Genomic DNA, 16,533 nt, shown 5'->3' on the forward strand with positions numbered 1-16,533 from the left:
AGGAGAGTTAGGACACGTTTGGAACGGACTGGTTGTGCAGAAACGTGCTGAGCCACAGAAAACTGTGGCGCCACCGGGAGTTTTCCCTCCATTTCCCCGTGGGGAGGCGCTCTGCCGCCCAGTGTCCTGAAGTCCATGACGCTAGAGCTGAGCTTGGCTGGAGAGACGCACCCACATCCCACCGGTTTTCACAGAACCCGCTGGGCAGAGTTCTCACACGAAGGAATTCTGTTTCCTATGACTTATTTATTAACAGCCTATTAAAATGTAAATTATCAGCCTTAGTTGAGAAAGCGCTTCAGAAAGAGTAATAAGGAAATGAGGCGTGGGCTGTGGTGGTTCTCTTTCGTGGGAACTTTTCCCAAGGTTACTTCCTTAAAGTATTTTCTTAAGGGGCTTTGTCAGATTCAGGAGAAACTTCACATGGAGGCTTGTGGGTTTATGATGGTGTTTTTCCCTTTAAAATATAGTAAAATATTCCGCACAACAGTTCAAGGTACGCTTCTGTAAGACTGGCAAGTGTAACCTTTGAACTGAATTCATCTGATTGTAATGGGTCTGACTATACAGGTGGGGACAAAGGGAGTTTATAGTTGTTCGTGTGGAAACGGATACTGTAATTAATAAATAATGGTACAGGAATAAACTCTGTGTTTCACATACTCACAACTATAACCCTAAGTGACCCTGCCCTCCCTCCAAATGCGGATTCAACCCAAACCACTGCTGCTTAGGCATTTTGGAAAATAAGTGGGCATTTAAATAAAGATGGTTGCATTGAACCTTTCAGACTCGCTGCTGTTAGTGACCGAGCTACACTGGAAAGAAAGTGTCGATCCATGCAAGCACCCATTCAGACCCGACCACATCTGCACTGGGACATTCGGCGTTCACATTCCCTTCCCACCTGGTAACCTTCTCTAGCTCGGGGGTAACTCACAAATTCTCTCCAAGACATAGTCTTTTCTCGTAACATTTCTCCTGAGGAGTATGCTCCTGTAAGGCAACCTGCTGAAAACCCGAGCGACACCCCAAAACAGGGAGAGCCGGGGCCTTCCAGGAAGCAGACCCAGAGCCCGCACAGAACTGGGGGGTGGGGGTGGGAGCTGAGCCCTGGCTCTGCCCTTTCCTCACCAGGGGACTGTGAGGAAGTGCCCGTGTCTCTCTTCTAGAGACGGAGAGATGCTCTGGGCTAGGGGCCCTCTTCTCAGCCACTGGGGGTTCAGATTAAATCGGGTCCCACCTGAATCGGCTCTCCTCCCCTGGCTTGAGCCAGCGCGCACCTTGCCAGTGTTTGGCCACTTGCTAACTAGGAATAGGGTGACTTCAGTAATAGAAACAGGACTGTGAAATCGCCGTTCACCGCGAGCCCACTGAGAGGTGCTTCTCCATGCAGGGGCACCGCGGGTGGAACCCTAACCCACCGCTGGGCGTTGATCTTCCTAAGACTTTTTCACTAATCTGAGAAAATGGGGATTTTAAAAAAATGCCAAAATGTTTCAGGGTCACTGACTTGCTAAATTCCGTTGCTGTTCGGACTCACTGATACTGAAGTGCTGCCCCAGAATGACCCGTGTCTTCAACAGGCAGCAGCAAAAACAGAGCTTTAGGGGGTCCCTGTGAGGGGAGGCCAATCCCCCCTGAAGTCTCGTGCCAGGAGCGGGATACTGGGGCGCAAAGGATTTGACTTTCGAAGGCTCTTCCCCCTCCTTTCACACCGCACTTCAGGTGCTTCCAGAAACCGAAAATTAAAAGTTTGACTTGGAATAAAGCAGCGCACTTTCTGGGTGGTGACGCCAGGCCGTCTCTGCGTCTCTGGGTTGTTATACACGCCTGCGGCTTCGGCTGATGGCCCTGGTTTTTTCAGGTGCTTCTTGTAGCCCCGGCACCCGCGGGTGTCACACTCCTCACAGAGAATCTCCGTGTGGTCCCAGCAGCGTCCTTATTAAATGGGTGAACTTCACAACTGGCCAACCCTCACACATCTGTCATACCGCTGTGGAATTTCATTGCAATAAAACTTGGATACATTTGTTTTTCATTTTAATTGGTTTGAGAAGTCAGGGTAATGCTCTTTATTCGTAACTACTCAAATCCATAGGGGGGGAAAAAACAAAACATCACAGATTTAACTGCAAATCCCCAGACCTCGGAACAGCTTCTGTGCGTAGGTGCGCAAACCGCTGAGCAGGACCACCGGGTTGGGACCGCGCCTTTCGTCATCCGTTCCGCCCGAAAATGAAGTAGGCACCCAGCTGTGCCGGGAATAGTTTCAAGTCTCTGCCTTTGTTCGTGTGGGACCACCCATGCAGTGTAAGGAGGATACACACCTCCTCAGTCCTGCTTACAGGGTCACTGACCCGCAGAGACGCACAGAGCATCGAGTCCAACCGGCCAAAGACCTGAGCCCCTGTGAGAACTGGGGAGCAAGGGAATCACGTACAGCTGCAGCGACCGGTCCCCCGGGGAAGGGATGCAGAAGTCAACAGGCAGTGTGGCTGCTCCCCAAGGGGACTTGCTGAAACCGTGGAGCCGCCCCCATAAATCCACCAGCCATGTGCTCAGGGGTCCCAGGGAGCGGCGTGTCATCCGCCTGCCAGTCTCATCTCTAGGACACGACTGGCCATGTTGTGGGTCACAGAATCCTGGCCCCACAGACTCCATCCGGGTCTCAGCTGTCACAAGCCTTTTCCTCCATCCACGTTGAAGGGAACAGAACACGGTGGTGGGGCAGACGGCAGGCAGCCGGGCAGACGACACGAGCCACAGGGACCAGAAGAGTGGGGGCCTGGCCTGGCACTCCCTGTGCCCCCGCACCCTTCTGCTTGCGCACACAGCTTACTGGGTGACTTTCTTTTCGGAGGAGAAATCTACAAAAAAAGAAGCAGAAAATTTTCAGATTAAAACGAAGAGACTCACCCCTCTTCTCCGGGCTTAGGGTGAGCGTGAACTTCTGGGCTGGTGAAAGAGGAACACTTTGCTCACGAGCTGCCTGCAGGTGTGCGTCCAGGCCCCCGAGGCGGGAAGGGCGCCGTTCTTGTCTGAAGCACTGGCATGCGCTCGCTGTGTGGTGAGGTCCCGTGTGGTCGCACCAAGGAGGAGTGCCCCATCCAGGCTGGCATCTGGGCGGCTCAGGCATTTGCTTACGACAGCGAAGTTACATGAGTGGCCATTAGGGGCAGTGTTCAACCCGCAGAGACATAACTCGCCAAAGAAACTACTTCTAAAACAGGGCACCAGGCACAAGACCGTCACAGCCCTGGAAGGGATCTCAGCTCTCCTGGTGCGCCTGCCCTGAGACCACGGGCATCGGCAAGACCGGGGCGAAGAATGTGGTACGTTTCAGTAGCGCCCCGATAAGACGCCACAGCGGATACCACAGGAAGACACATTCAAGGAGGCCCACTGGTGGGAACAGGAACAGAATCACAGCAACGCCAAGAAATAAGGTGTGCTCCTCCTTCGTGACGACAGCCCAGACTGCGTGAATGTGCCCCCCTTGCTGCCCTGCGCTGGTCTTTCAGAGACAAGCCTGCCAGGCATCTGATAGTAACGGGAGTGTAGTGAGTGACTTTCCCAGGCAGACGTGTGGCCAGTACGGTGCAAAGGTACATCAGGTGCTGGGAACATCAGCCGGGACCCAGAAGCGTAACCCCCGGAGGTCAGTCATCTGACGTTCAGATTTAATCCATCAACGACACACTAGGTATCTTACAGCGCTAAGAAAAATGAACTCCTTCCTGGTTTGGGGAGTGCTCTTGTGAATTGGGTACAGAGGCCAGGGCCACTGTCCCCGCGCTTTCGGTGCAGAGACGGTGGGCTCCGGGATCATCCCGGGCAGAGTGGAAACCCAAACAAAAGCAAAGGTGGGGCCTCCGCTCCTGGAGGGGAAGGCAGAGCGGAGAAGAATGGTCTTCAGGGCTATTAGAATTCATCTGGACAGAACACACGCAGGCTATGACGCTGTTACACTTTACTTCGGGTGTAGCGCGGACTGAAGAGAGTCCACGCCGCTTGGTGCTCACAGAGCGGACTTGGGCTCGGACTGGCTGGCTCGTCTCTGGTCCGGCCAACAACTAACTAGCCCTGCGGACCAGCTACGTTACCGTCTGTGCCTCAGTTTCCACACTGTACACCAGGGCCACAGCCACACTCATTTCTCGGAGTTGATATAAGGCTTTGCTGGCATGGGATCTGCAAAGTAGTTTCTGGCATTTAGTTCGTATAATGGGTTGAACTGTGTGCTCCTACCAGGTACGCTGGAGTCCAAACCCCACTGACCGTGCATGCAACCTCACTTAGAAGCAGGGACTTTTTAGACGTAATCGGGTTCATGGGAGGTTCTGCTGGGTGAGACTAAGGTGGTGCAACCGGTGTCCTTCTCAGGACAGGCCGGTGTGGACCCAGATGCAGAGGCAAGATGGCCACGCAAGGGGTTCCCCAAGGAGCGGCTAGAGTTGGGAAGAAGGAAGGACGGGTCCTCCCCTCCAGCCTATGGAGGCGGCATGGCCATGCCAGCACTCAATTTTGGACTTGGAGCCTCTGGAGCTGGGAAGGAATGTTGTTTAAGCAAACCCCCAGTCTGCAGTCCTGGAGCCCTGGGAAGTGAAGTCAGCCAGAGTTACATAATCAGCTGTTACTAGACGTCGGCAGAGGCCAATCGGAACGGCTGGGCTTTGATCTATTGCTAGCGGAGAAACCATCCTGGGGGCTCGCGCCCCAGTGCACGAGCCCGCACGCCGCGCCTCCCCCGGCGCCCCGCCCGAGCCTGGAGCTGCAGCTCTCCGACCAAGTGCGGCTCTGCGCCAGGAGAAACGAAGGTGCAGAGCGCCGGGCAGGCGGTGGGGGCAGAACCCAGACGCAACAACACACCTTCAGGCCACACCTACCCTCCTGCGCTGCAACGGTTCTGGAAGCGTGGACGTCATTTCACATCCACTCTGAGAACAGATGGAGCGAGACTGAAACGTTCTTTGTCAAATCATGTTTCTTCCCAGAAGCTGTGACCCCTGCCCATCTGGGGGCTTCAGCGTGTGAAAGCGCCACACGTCAGCGTTGCGCAGAGCGGACGGCAAATGAGTCCCCTGTGCCTTGAAAACCTGTGTCTAAATTGTTAATTTTTGAAAGAAGAGTTGGTTTCCAGTGTGTCCCCAAAGCACTCGGAAATAGCCGCAGACACTGACAGCAAAGCGGGACATGCGTGGCCCCAAAGGTGTGCCCCAAAGGTGTGGCACTCAGCACCCACTGACCTGGCCCCCGGCGCGGCTAGACCCTCCGTCGGCCGCACCTCGTCTCACGGTGTGAGCCTGCCTTCCTCTAGAATAACGTCCTGTTTCACCCACAGACCCCGGAATCCTCTGCCCAGGTGACCAAGGCCCTGCTTCCGAGCCTCGTGGCATCCCCTCCCCCAGGCCTGGGCACGGCACTGCTTGTGGACTGGTGAGAGGTACACGGATGCAGTTGGGATGCACTAGCTGGGCCGCCCTCACTTCCGCAGTCAGGCCCCTCCCAGGGCAAGTGGGAGGGACAGGAGACGCCTCGGCTCAGTCCGCCTGCGCCGGCGTGTCCTGGCACGGAGCTGGCTGGGCTCTGAGCCTTCTCGGTGCTACCGCGGCCTTCCTGCTGAGTGTGTCCAACGGGAGGAAACACACTGACTCCGTTCCCAAGCCTGGCTCATCCCTTCACGCCCAGCGAGCAGCCCCAGCCCCGGGAGGGCAGGGGAGGGCCTGGCGAGGTCAGAGAAGCTTCACCACCGTTCACCCTGACCTTCGCACAGTCACAGGCTGCTGGGCTTCGCACAGACACTTAATGCAGAGGCCTCAGGGCCACCGTTTCAGGCTGAACTGTCATAAAGAGCGACAATTACAAAGGGAAGGTGCTGGGATAAAAATATAATGTGCTTCGTATGTTGGGGTCAGAAAAACAGATTTGTTAGCAGTCACAGGAAATCAAGAAAAACTGAGACCTGAGACAACCTGTAAAGCACAGACACTAATTAATACTAATTTAAATATTCACAGTTCTGAAGGGGTTGTCTTCATTTAAATATAAGTAAAGTATCTGAAGTCCTTATATGAACAAAACTTACAGGCATTTTAAGAAATAATTTTTGTTTCTAGAGTATCAGAGACAATCTAACTTGTCCACTCACTTTTTCCTTCTGTTGCTTGAGTTTGGTTATTTGTACCCCAAGTACAGGGAGGGCATCCCGACTAGCAGTATATTCTTGAATAGTGGGGCTATAAATATATTAGCCCTACAATCAAACAATGAGCGCTATTTGAACAACAATATCCGTATAATAACAGAATGCCAAACCCACATTTGCCTAACAATCAACACCACACGATTATTTTTAAGAAACTGAGAAGTTGGGTTGCAGCTCCAAATCAAAAGGACATTTCCAACTAAATGAACCAAAAGCCCGGAGATGAACCAAAAGCACTGAAATGAAATGACAGCACAGAGAGGCCTGTGGTGAGGGGACCGCAGAGCGTCCACCAGTTCTTACGACCTGGCTGGAGCTCAAAAGAGCAGCGGCTTAGGAAGTACCAAAAGGGGCGGCCGCACTCCACGCTGGTATGTGTGTGAGGGAGGAGTGCCTGTCTACGGTGTCCCCCAGCCAGGGCCAGCCCTGTGCCAGCTGCAGAGCTGTGTCGGGCGGGAAAGGACCTGTTTCCAACAGCAGCAAAGCCTCCCGGTTGGTTCCCGGCAGGGCCCCACAGGCCCAGTTAGTTCCTACTGTGTTTTCCACGCACTGAGGCTCACGTCGGATGGCGGCTTTCACCTGCACCGTTCCCCACGCCAGTGCGCAGCACAGACCGTGTACGCTGAGTGTCCGTGGAAAGAAAAGGGGACTGAGAGCTGGGCACCGGTCACATAACCATCCAGCTGGAAGCCCCATCCTCACTCTGGTACCCGGTGTTGTAGAAAGTTCAACAGGATGATGGGGAGGTTTGCAAGGGCCCAACAGGATGTGAGGCGGGGCACAGGTTTGGGGGTCCCCACACCGGGAATTTAGTCCCAGGGCCAAGTGTTACTAACTGGGACTTTGGCATGCGACTTAAGTTCTCCAAGCCTCGGTTTTCTCATCTGCAAAATGGTGTAATCATAAGACCTACTAGATAGCATTGCTGTGAAGATTAACACAAAGTCTTAGAAATACTTAGGTTAGTACAAAATAGAGGATTATCCTTTATCTTAGTTTTACACCTGTAGCCACTCACACAGCATGTTCGGGCATCACAAAACGCATTCAACTTCTTCCCACGATGACGAAGAGCCGTAGGTCTCATGCTAACTACAAAATTCTGTTTCTGCAAATTTTGTTTAGGTTCTGGTGACCATCTCAGTCCATTTCTATTTTATATAACGGTTAGCTTCTGTAACATTGGTCCAGGAAGAATCCAACAGTGATTTATAGAAGGCCTTCCGATATCACTGAACTCTCTCCTGAGTAACTGTGTCTTCTAGTGAGTAAACTTCCACCCAGGAAGAAAACATCTTTAATATTCATTCCAGACCCGTGTAAGATGGAAAACTATACTTGGGCGACAACTCAGCGATGAAGCTGCAACGGATTTCAAGAACGCAGGCACCCGCAGCGGTCATTAAGGCTAACAGCGGGCCTTTCTAATCAAAGCTCTCCGTGGCGGCCGGAAGCTAAGCGCCTCGTGGAAACCAGCGGTTCTCGTTGTAGTAGGAAGCGAAGGGGAAGGGAAGCCTGTAGGTCTCCAAGCACCTGGACACCTGACTCTAGAGTTTTGTCACGTTTTGTCTTCGTTCTCTGTACCGCTGCCCTACGCCCTGGCCTCTGCCCCTCCCAAGGCTGTGCCACGCCCAGCGGCCCTGTGACCGCCGTCGGGCTCCCTGCGCGAACAGACCACGGCCAACAGCACTTGGACGTGTGGGCTTCACAGCCTGTCAGACTGCACGGGGCGCCCCTGCCTCCCGACCTCGCCCACACCGGACGCCTGTACTGAGAACTAGAGTCCTGTGGTCTGAAAAATGAGGTCAAGTTTCAAGGATGGCCTGAGCTTGGAATGCGGCTCATCTTCAGCTTTTCTACACAGATTCACAGCTCTGGAAATTAGCAACGTAGGGTCACTGGTGTGTGTCACAGGAGATTTTAAATGTGCACACTGCTGACTTTTGACTCTGTCTGAGGCGAGAAGGGGGATTATGCTTACAGCCCGGTGGACGCAGCCCACTCTCGGGCAGCCTCGTGAGAGCAGATTCTGGAAGGAAGGAAGGAACGGTACACAAAGGAAAGTCAGGTGAAAAGCCGTGAGCACTTTCCAGCTAACGCTTTCGCTCTTCGAGCACGCTTGGAGGGGGTGTTGGGGCCGCCCTGGCCTGAACGGGAGCCTGACATTCAGTGGCGAGGGAACAAGTTCTGAGCCTTCAGGTTCCTCTGTCTGCCTGCCAGCGACGCAGAAGACAGCTGCCCGGCGAATCCCGCCCGGCAGAGTGGGTGCGCATCTGCCTTTGGAGGGGAGTCACAGAGCCCTGCCACTGCTGTGCTAAGGCAGCGCTGCTTCGCCTCCATCCGGGCCGCAGAGGGAACGCTGCCTCGGAGGCCGGGGGGAGAACGGGAGCCGGCACGGACACCCCCGCTTTCCTCTTTCCTGAGGAGCCCTGTCCCGGTGGAGCGGTGCGGGCAGCGCGACCTTCGAGGAGGTCGTCCCCAAGCATGAGAGGTTGTGTGCTGAGCAAACGCCCCCCCAGATTCCGTTAGAATGTCCACACGAGAGAGCGCTCAGTCCAGCTGAGGTCGTACCATTGGCCTCGTGCCGCACACCTGGCGGAAGCGGGTCGGGAGCACTCCGCCCACAGGCTGGCTGTGCGGAAGAACGAGCATGATTACAGCCACACAGACCTCAAAGAGAGCAGGGCACACGCAAGTACAAGGAGGCTCTGCGGCTCTCTTTACGCAGCCTACCAAAGTCCTTCCTACCCGACCGGCCAGCACCCTCGCCCCTCTCTTGCCTCCCCAGCACTTCGACCATCTCCCGACCCCTCCTAGGCCCACCCGTGGGAGGCCGGCCCGTCCTGCTTGTGGGGGTGGGGCACGTGGTCTTCTTTTCAGAACAGATGTGTTTTGGATATCTGCCGGAGCATAGACACTTTTGTAAAGCTCACTGTAGCCCGTGAATAAAAGCAAAGCCATTTACGATCAGCAAATACTCTTTTGAAAGAAGGAAGAAAAAAGAAAAAAGAGAAGAGAAAAGAAAAGAAAGAAAACCCTCACACAGCAGGCAACGAGAAGACCAGGAAAAACAATGACAAGTTTAGTGTTTTCTGGTGGATCGAGGCAAAAATCTGAGCCGTGAGGTGGGGACGTGGCTGGAGCAGGACGAGCTGCCCCTTTGTACCTGTCCCTGCAGGGCCAGTCTCTGACGCGCTCAGGTGGGTTAGACCAGAGCGGCCGGGAGACGAGGGGGCAACCTGCACTTTTCTCTTGGGGCTTTCCCCGAGGTTCACGCCGGCGGAGAACAGCCAGATGCCAAACAGGAGACAAATGGACAACTTGGAACAAATGGGATGGCACGAGTCAGGAGCGACAGGCCTGAACTTCAGAGACGGTACCAAGACCAGTATGTTTGCACTTAACCCCTCGGAAAAGGGCAGCCTCGGCTTTACCTGCCCACGAGGCTGCTCGGTCTTTCTGCTCCATGTGCTCACCCGGCCCCCCACTTCTCCGCAAGGCAGGCCTTTGCAGCCCTTTCCTTCTCTTGCTCAGTTAGGGCTGGGGAGACTTGCTCTGACAACGAGCCAATAGGGAGCATTTGCCGAGCTGGCAGGACACTGGAATAGGCAGTTAGGACAGCCTGACCCCACTCTCCCCCGCAGACTCCGAGGCTCCGGCTCCTTGTGCACCGCGAGCTGACAGAGGAAATGAGATCACCTCTGGTTTTTATCTCCTCGTTTATTTTTAGATGTCTCAGATAACACCTAGGGTAAGCGAGTGAGTTTTATGTTCCAGGAGAGTTGCCGAAAGAAGGGGAATATACTGTCATTTTACAAACACTGCTGCATGCGCTTTACCTCAGGCTTAGAAATGAGCATGACGAATTCGTTTAAAATTAATTCTGGGGGGTTTGGTAACACCGACTGTTTTACTGAGATCTTGTTGCTTTAAATGCTGCTTGAAAATGTCAGCCATTATACACGGCTTGGAATCTTTTTTCAAATACAGGCCTCCAATTGGTGACAATCTCACAGGATCTGATGGCCTTAGCTTTTGTGATTGACAGGGAAAGCTTGACGAGCTCTTAGGGTTAGTGAATTCTGGCCTTCTTCACATAAATGAAGCTTTGAAGAAAACTGTCATTTTTACTCCTACATAAACTTGCAGGACACAGTTTTACAGTTAAACTCTCCCAAGAATGTTTTTCTAATTCTCCAACCCTTAGAGACTAACTTCTAAGTAAATTTCTGTCTCTTTGTGTGTCCCACAATATTAATTTACTTCTACGCTCTGTAAAAGGTGTTTAAGGAATCATGGCTGTTGGAGACGCCCAGAAATGTTTCCGAGAGCACTGCACGCGAGCGAGCCGGTGAAGAAAACAGAACTGGGAGCAGGAGAGCAGGGGGAGGCGGCAGTTCTGCGGCAACGAGACCCGACTCTCAGCGGGCGCTGCGTCAAGTCCAGGGTCAAGGAAGATGCTCGTTAAGTCCCGACCTCCCCGCATGCCACCCACAGTCTCTTGTCCTTCCTTGGGAGAAGGGCTTGAGTCACATTCAAGTACAAAAGTAGGGGGCCAGGAGGGTCATGCCCTGTGTAGGTAGGTGCTCTGCTAGGAAAATCCAGTGAAAATCTCAGGTTCTTTACATAATTAGAAGCACAGTTAATAAGTACAAAGGAGGAGGGGAGTTGTCTGACCAAATGCAAAACACAGAAAAACGTGCTGTTTTTTTCTCCCTGTATCGAGACTCTGTCTCTGCAGGCAGAATGGGGGGTCGTGGCAGGGGAGGGGGGAGAGACCACTGCTCAGAAGGAAGGAAGGCAGCTTGGGGCCGACTCACTCAGGCTGGCTGTCCAAGTCCATTGCACTCACAAATAATTGCCCCACGGTTCGTGCCATTTTGCCTGGGTAGACACGGCTGTGGAGGGCAACTGAAGTGGGTCACTTTTTCTTGGATCCTTTAAGAATATCCTTTCAATTGGAAAGTGTCAAACACTATTTTTCCCAGATGTAGCAATATCCATAGCAGTCCTGTGTAAGTTTGCACGGGAAAAGGCATCTCTCGGATGGATTTTGCTTTATTCCTCTGGGTAGAGTCAGGTATGTCATTAAAAATGACCCATAGAAAATGTTTTATGTGTGTTCAAGGAATCAGAGCTCAGTTTGATACCTTGCCATTAACGGTGACAGCTGTGTGTCCTGTGAACCCAGCATCCCCACGGGAATGACAGTAAACATGGACCCTGCCACTCTGCGGATTAGGGGCCGAGACACTATAGAGACTCTCTCTGTGCCACAACCCCAGAGACAGACACAATTTTTCCAAAATAGAACACTCGTTGGCTGACGTGCAGGTTCTTACTTACCGGGTGCCTCTCTAGATCCTGTGCATCCTCGGGCCCGGCAGGTGTGCAGGGGTCCCACAGGTGGACGCCGAAGCCGCAGCGACAGGTGGGCAAATACACCTGGGGAGAAGAAGGCCCTCGTTCACTGGGAGTGGGTGCCCCGTGGACTCGCGCTGACATTCACCTTACACACCCACGTGGTTCGGTGTCAGCCTCAAGGCTCAGCCTACTTCTGGCATCATCCTAACTTGAAATAGTAGGCATGTCGCTACGGACCCTGGGCTGACACAGATGAGCTCACAGTCCAGATTTACTTCTGGAGAAACTAAAATTATTTTCTAATTTTGAATAAATGAGAAAGACTGAAAAGTTCTGTAGAGTTAGCTTGGTGTTTCTGACCGTCCCCACCGAGGGCCCTCACTCAGGAAGAAGCGGCCACTGAATAGAATCGGTGGCCCTACATTGCAGCTGGAGGGAGACCCGTGCAGCCTCACAAACATCCAGAGATTGTAGGTGGCCACTGTTAGGGTCGTGACAGACCAGTGGGACAGAAGGTGTCCGTGCCCGAGAAGGCACACTGTTCTCTCCAAAGAGGCCAATGTATCTGTTGCAGTTCTCTGTGAATGGTGTGAACAACCGGGAGGAATCCCAAGGAAATGTTTTTCCCAGGTGGGAGTGGGTCTAGCAGGAAATCTCCCTCCGTGTGAACGCACACCAAGCCCCTGCTTCTGGTCACATGCCCTGCGGAGCGTGTGTTTCTCCTGAGTGTTGGGGCTGACAGTCCCGAGCACATCTGCCCACTGCCACCAAGTGCCACGGGCAGCGTGGCGGCACCAGGCCGCCTGTACGCAGCTTGCACGAGCCTTTAGTCAGGACCTGAGAACTGCTGCCCTGGGGACACAGGTGCAAGGGACGCCCGGCCAGAGGCTGGTGAATTTGGGGGAGGGGCCACGTACCTGTTTTAATTGCTTTTCTAGTTTTTCTTTCTCCATCTGGCAAGCTTTTAACTACGGACAAAACAAAGGCATTTGTTATCAGAAAGAATCCAGATGGTCACTTCTGAAGCTACTCTTGACCCCGCTCTCTCTCAGGGACCTGCTCAGAGGCTTTTGGGGGGGGGGGGGGGGCGGGGGCGGGGTAACCGCTGATGGCAGGGATGCCAGGGAAAACGGTCGAGTTTGGGGCTCTGCAGACATGTATTGGCTCTCCTGAAACTCCCAGAGGAAGTTTGGAGAGTTGGGTAGTTTTAAATTGTTATTCCAGTTTGTTTGGGGCTAAGATAAGTCTCAGTTTCAGGTGGCTGTATTTCGCTATATTTAGATATACGTGTAGGACTAGACAGACATACAGATCAAATATGGGTACAGAAACAGCTCCTATTACTTATCGAATGTAACTGGAATTAGCCAGCCGTGCACTCAAGGGTTTCCACGGTGGCACATTCCACAAACGCCACGGCGTACCCCTCCCCCTTCCTATCTGTTGAAAAGCGCTGCCTGATGCTGCAAATCAAATGTTCTGTAGTTCATTTCATTTTCTTAAGCCGAGATTGTGGTAGCGACGTTTTTCTCATTCATATCCCTGTTTACGCATCATGGTAACTTCCGGAGACTACTTTTAATACATTCTACTAGACTTAGTCTTAGTGTGCGCACGCTTCATATATCCCACCCCGAGAGGCTGGCTGGCGTTATCTGGCTTCTTTGAGAGTGCTCCAGTCACCTTTAATCTGGTTTCACTAGATATATTAATGACATTTAGAAATAGGTATGTTTTTGGAAGGCAGGGACATTCCAACACAGCCCTTCAAAGAAAATGACAAGAATTTAGCAAAACTTCACTGGGAGTTTCGGACTTGAGTTGGAGTGCTAGCAAAGGTCAACTCCCATTCTGCCAAGAGAAATATTATGTGAAGAGATCAAAGGAATAGACTTCATAAAAGACTTGGGAGTCCACTCGCTTGGGTAGCTCCTAAGTGTACTTGAGTTAAAAGAAATCTCCAGTTGTTTTCAATTCCTTACAAGATTGTTTGAAAATGGCTTCATCGTCCCAGGTGCTAACCTCTCAAAGACATCCAATGTCAACTAACAGAAGCCAAAGAGTCTTGAATTTTGTCTCAAGTCAGACACTAAAACTATAACACTCAGGTGCTGGCAAAGATTACTTTGTTTTGACTGGTACCTTCGACTTCAGCTTGCTCAGCTGGGATTGACAGGTTTGGTTAATTTGCTGCAGCTCCTCCTTCTCTTGATTAAGTCTTTCCCGGTCCGATCGCTCCCTGTTGAAGTCTTCTTCGTATATTTGCACCTAGGAAACATTAACCCGCCATTACTGTTGGCTTCCTTCTCTCGTTAGCCCTCTGCCTGATCTCAGAAGAGGTACCACTGGGCTTGTCCAGTTGGTGGGGTTTCTGTCCTGTTTCCACGGACATGCTTTTTGATGGGACTCCACCCTAACACATAGGACGACGATTCTATCTTTCACTCCGTTTGGAACGGCAGCTCTCAACCCTGTCTTTTGTGAGCACAATTCTTGAATTCAGAAGTAAAGTAATAACGTGGATATTTTGAAAGAAATTGCCCTCATCCATTATTTTGCTACGTATCCCATTATTTGTGATGGCCCCTTCCAGCACGAAGGGTCTCGGTTTTAGCACAAGTCTCCCACCCCCGGCACAAGGCTCAGATGTAGGGACACTGCTTGGGGTTCTCAAAGTCAGTTTGCTGCCTCTAGCTGTTAAGTGACATGCTGTTTCCACACGTAAACTCTGCGTGGAACACAAACTAGACCTGAAAGGCTCGTGTATGTGGAAAAGCAAAGCATGACTGTTCAAAGGTGTTCACAGGGGCTGCTCTGGGAATTTCGGAGGGAACTTATTAAAAAAGAAACATAGTCATGTTTCAGTGGAACACCTCTCCTGAGATACTCCAAATATTCCAGACACGTAAGTAAATCAAAGAAAAAACGGATTTAATTATCGTTGTTTTTAATTGGCATAGTGTCGACTACTGGCCTGACAACCAGTGTGTGGACCTGTGAGAATAAACGAAGCAAAGGAACTCCAGGACCACGAGTTAAGTTACAACTTACATCAGAACCTGGCAGTTAGAATTCTGTCTTCAATACTAGTGCCCGTGGCAACCTCACCACCAACAGCGCAACACGTCTGAACTTGAGGTTCGTCAACTTTAAGTCAACAGTAACACAACAAGGTGCAGTAGACATTTGAAGAAATGAAACATTTTATGTAGATTTAGATGCAGATATGCATATTTCATTTTTAAGGCTTTCTTCACCAGAATTGCAAGGAAACTACACCCAGCTAAGCTGACATGTATGTTTTTCTGGTTTTTTATTTTCTTTGGTTGGGAGCTGAGGTTCACTCTCTGACCCAGTTACACTAACGCTTTGTAAACAGGGATGGAAGGCCCTGGACACAATCTGAAAGGCAAACTCCCCTGAAGGTCTGCAGGTGCACAGCCCCGCGGCCCCAAGCCCTCCGCGTGACCACGCCCCCCCGCAGCTCACCTGCTGTTTGAGAACCTCCATTTCTGTTCTCAGCTCCTCGAGGCTGCGCTCCTTCTCAGACTCCACCAAACTGTCCTCAGGGAAGAACGCACCCTCGATTTTCAAGGCGTCCTGAAGAGTCTGCGTGGCAACATAAGCCCGTTATTGATCTGAGAGTTACAACGCGACTGGGATTTCTCTGTAACGGTCGCCGTCGTCCCAAACGTGCCCACGAGGAAGAGTCTTTTTCACACTGCTTTTGTGACGGAATGACTTCCTTCTTTCTCATTTTCTCACATGTGTGTATTTTTTGCAGAATCTGTCTTTTCTCTGATGATGCCCACGCTATTCAACCCGCACTGTTATTCCGAGGGGCTTTGCCGGTGGAGCCCCCCACCTCTGCAACACGAAACGATGACATAGCTATATCTTTCTCTAGTTCTGTCTTTCCCTAGCTTCTCTGCTTCAGTCAAATACGAGTGGATCCTCTACCAGTAACGATCCGAGTTTAGGGAGCCTCAGAGGTCCCTGGAGAAGAGGCGGGCAAGCCCGGCCCGGGGCTCTGCCTCCAGAGAGCCTGGTCAGAACATTGGGGTAGGGTCTGAGACCCCGCTCTCCTCAGAAGCAGATACTGCAGGTCCCCGGTGACATTTTGAGTTATTCTGCCATATAACGATGCCCCCAGCAGGAGAGAGGGAGCTGCCTGGAAATGTGAGCCCGGACAGATTCACCGCCCATGACCCCGGTTGCACGGCCCCTCGGCCAGGCCCCCTCAGCATAGCATGCCCTGGCCTAGCCACGGTCCCGTTACCCTCCACGAAGACACCCGTGACCTCATGCGGGGAGGACGAAGTGCACTGCTTTCTTGGCGTTCAGTACAACTTGGCATATGCACCCTGGGTGAGGAGGTGAAAGAAACCAGAGACACTGGGATTGGCCAACAAGATTGCCAGACAGCATGTACCTCATCCTGGGGCAGTCTCGGGGCTCGCACCCTGTGTGACTGCTAGCTTGTTCCCGGGTCCTCTACGCAAACCAAAAGGTCCACTTTCAGAGCTGCGAGAACTCGCGTCCTCGACTGCTCTAGTGGCCGGGACGATGTCGTTTTGATGGCACCATGAGCAGCTTCCTGCCCTGCAGCCCGTGCAGCGAGGCCATGAGGCAGGAGAAGAAAGGCCCGTGTGTGGTCCTGAATACGTGCGGGCGGACTCGGCGTTTGTACCGCAATGTCTACAGATGCTGCCCGGACTGACGCCCGCATCGTTTCTCAGGAGGTTGTCAGAGAAATAGGACTTTTTTGATTCCTCCAAGAAGAATTTAAAGAAACAACAAAAACTGTTTACGAATGTATGTTTTTGTTAAAGTGTGTTGGTAAGCTACATAGTTCTAGGAACTATCACAATAGTTACAACTTTAAAAAATGTGCCAGGAAGTAGCAGAGAATCTAGGGCGGGCAAGCCACGTGAGCAGAGACAATCCAACCCGCTGGCTCC

The 16,533-nt window shown here is 52.2% G+C and overlaps 1 protein-coding gene across 1 annotated transcript in view; it reads right to left on the minus strand.

The window, feature by feature from the left end:
* Positions 1-240: 240 nt before the first annotated feature.
* The window catches only part of TNIP3 (TNFAIP3 interacting protein 3), a 38,470-nt gene continuing 22,177 nt past the window's right edge, over positions 241-16,533 (minus strand). The window contains exons 8-12 of the mRNA XM_045202777.2: positions 15,062-15,181; positions 13,715-13,840; positions 12,490-12,540; positions 11,555-11,653; positions 241-2,870 (exon numbers count right to left, since the gene is read on the minus strand). Coding sequence (XP_045058712.2) covers positions 2,679-2,870; positions 11,555-11,653; positions 12,490-12,540; positions 13,715-13,840; positions 15,062-15,181 — 588 coding nt within the window. The 3' untranslated portion in view covers positions 241-2,678. The remainder of the gene's footprint in view (positions 2,871-11,554; positions 11,654-12,489; positions 12,541-13,714; positions 13,841-15,061; positions 15,182-16,533) is intronic.

Source organism: Desmodus rotundus, chromosome 9 (assembly GCF_022682495.2).
Source record: "Desmodus rotundus isolate HL8 chromosome 9, HLdesRot8A.1, whole genome shotgun sequence".
Classification (NCBI taxonomy): Eukaryota; Metazoa; Chordata; class Mammalia; order Chiroptera; family Phyllostomidae; genus Desmodus; species Desmodus rotundus.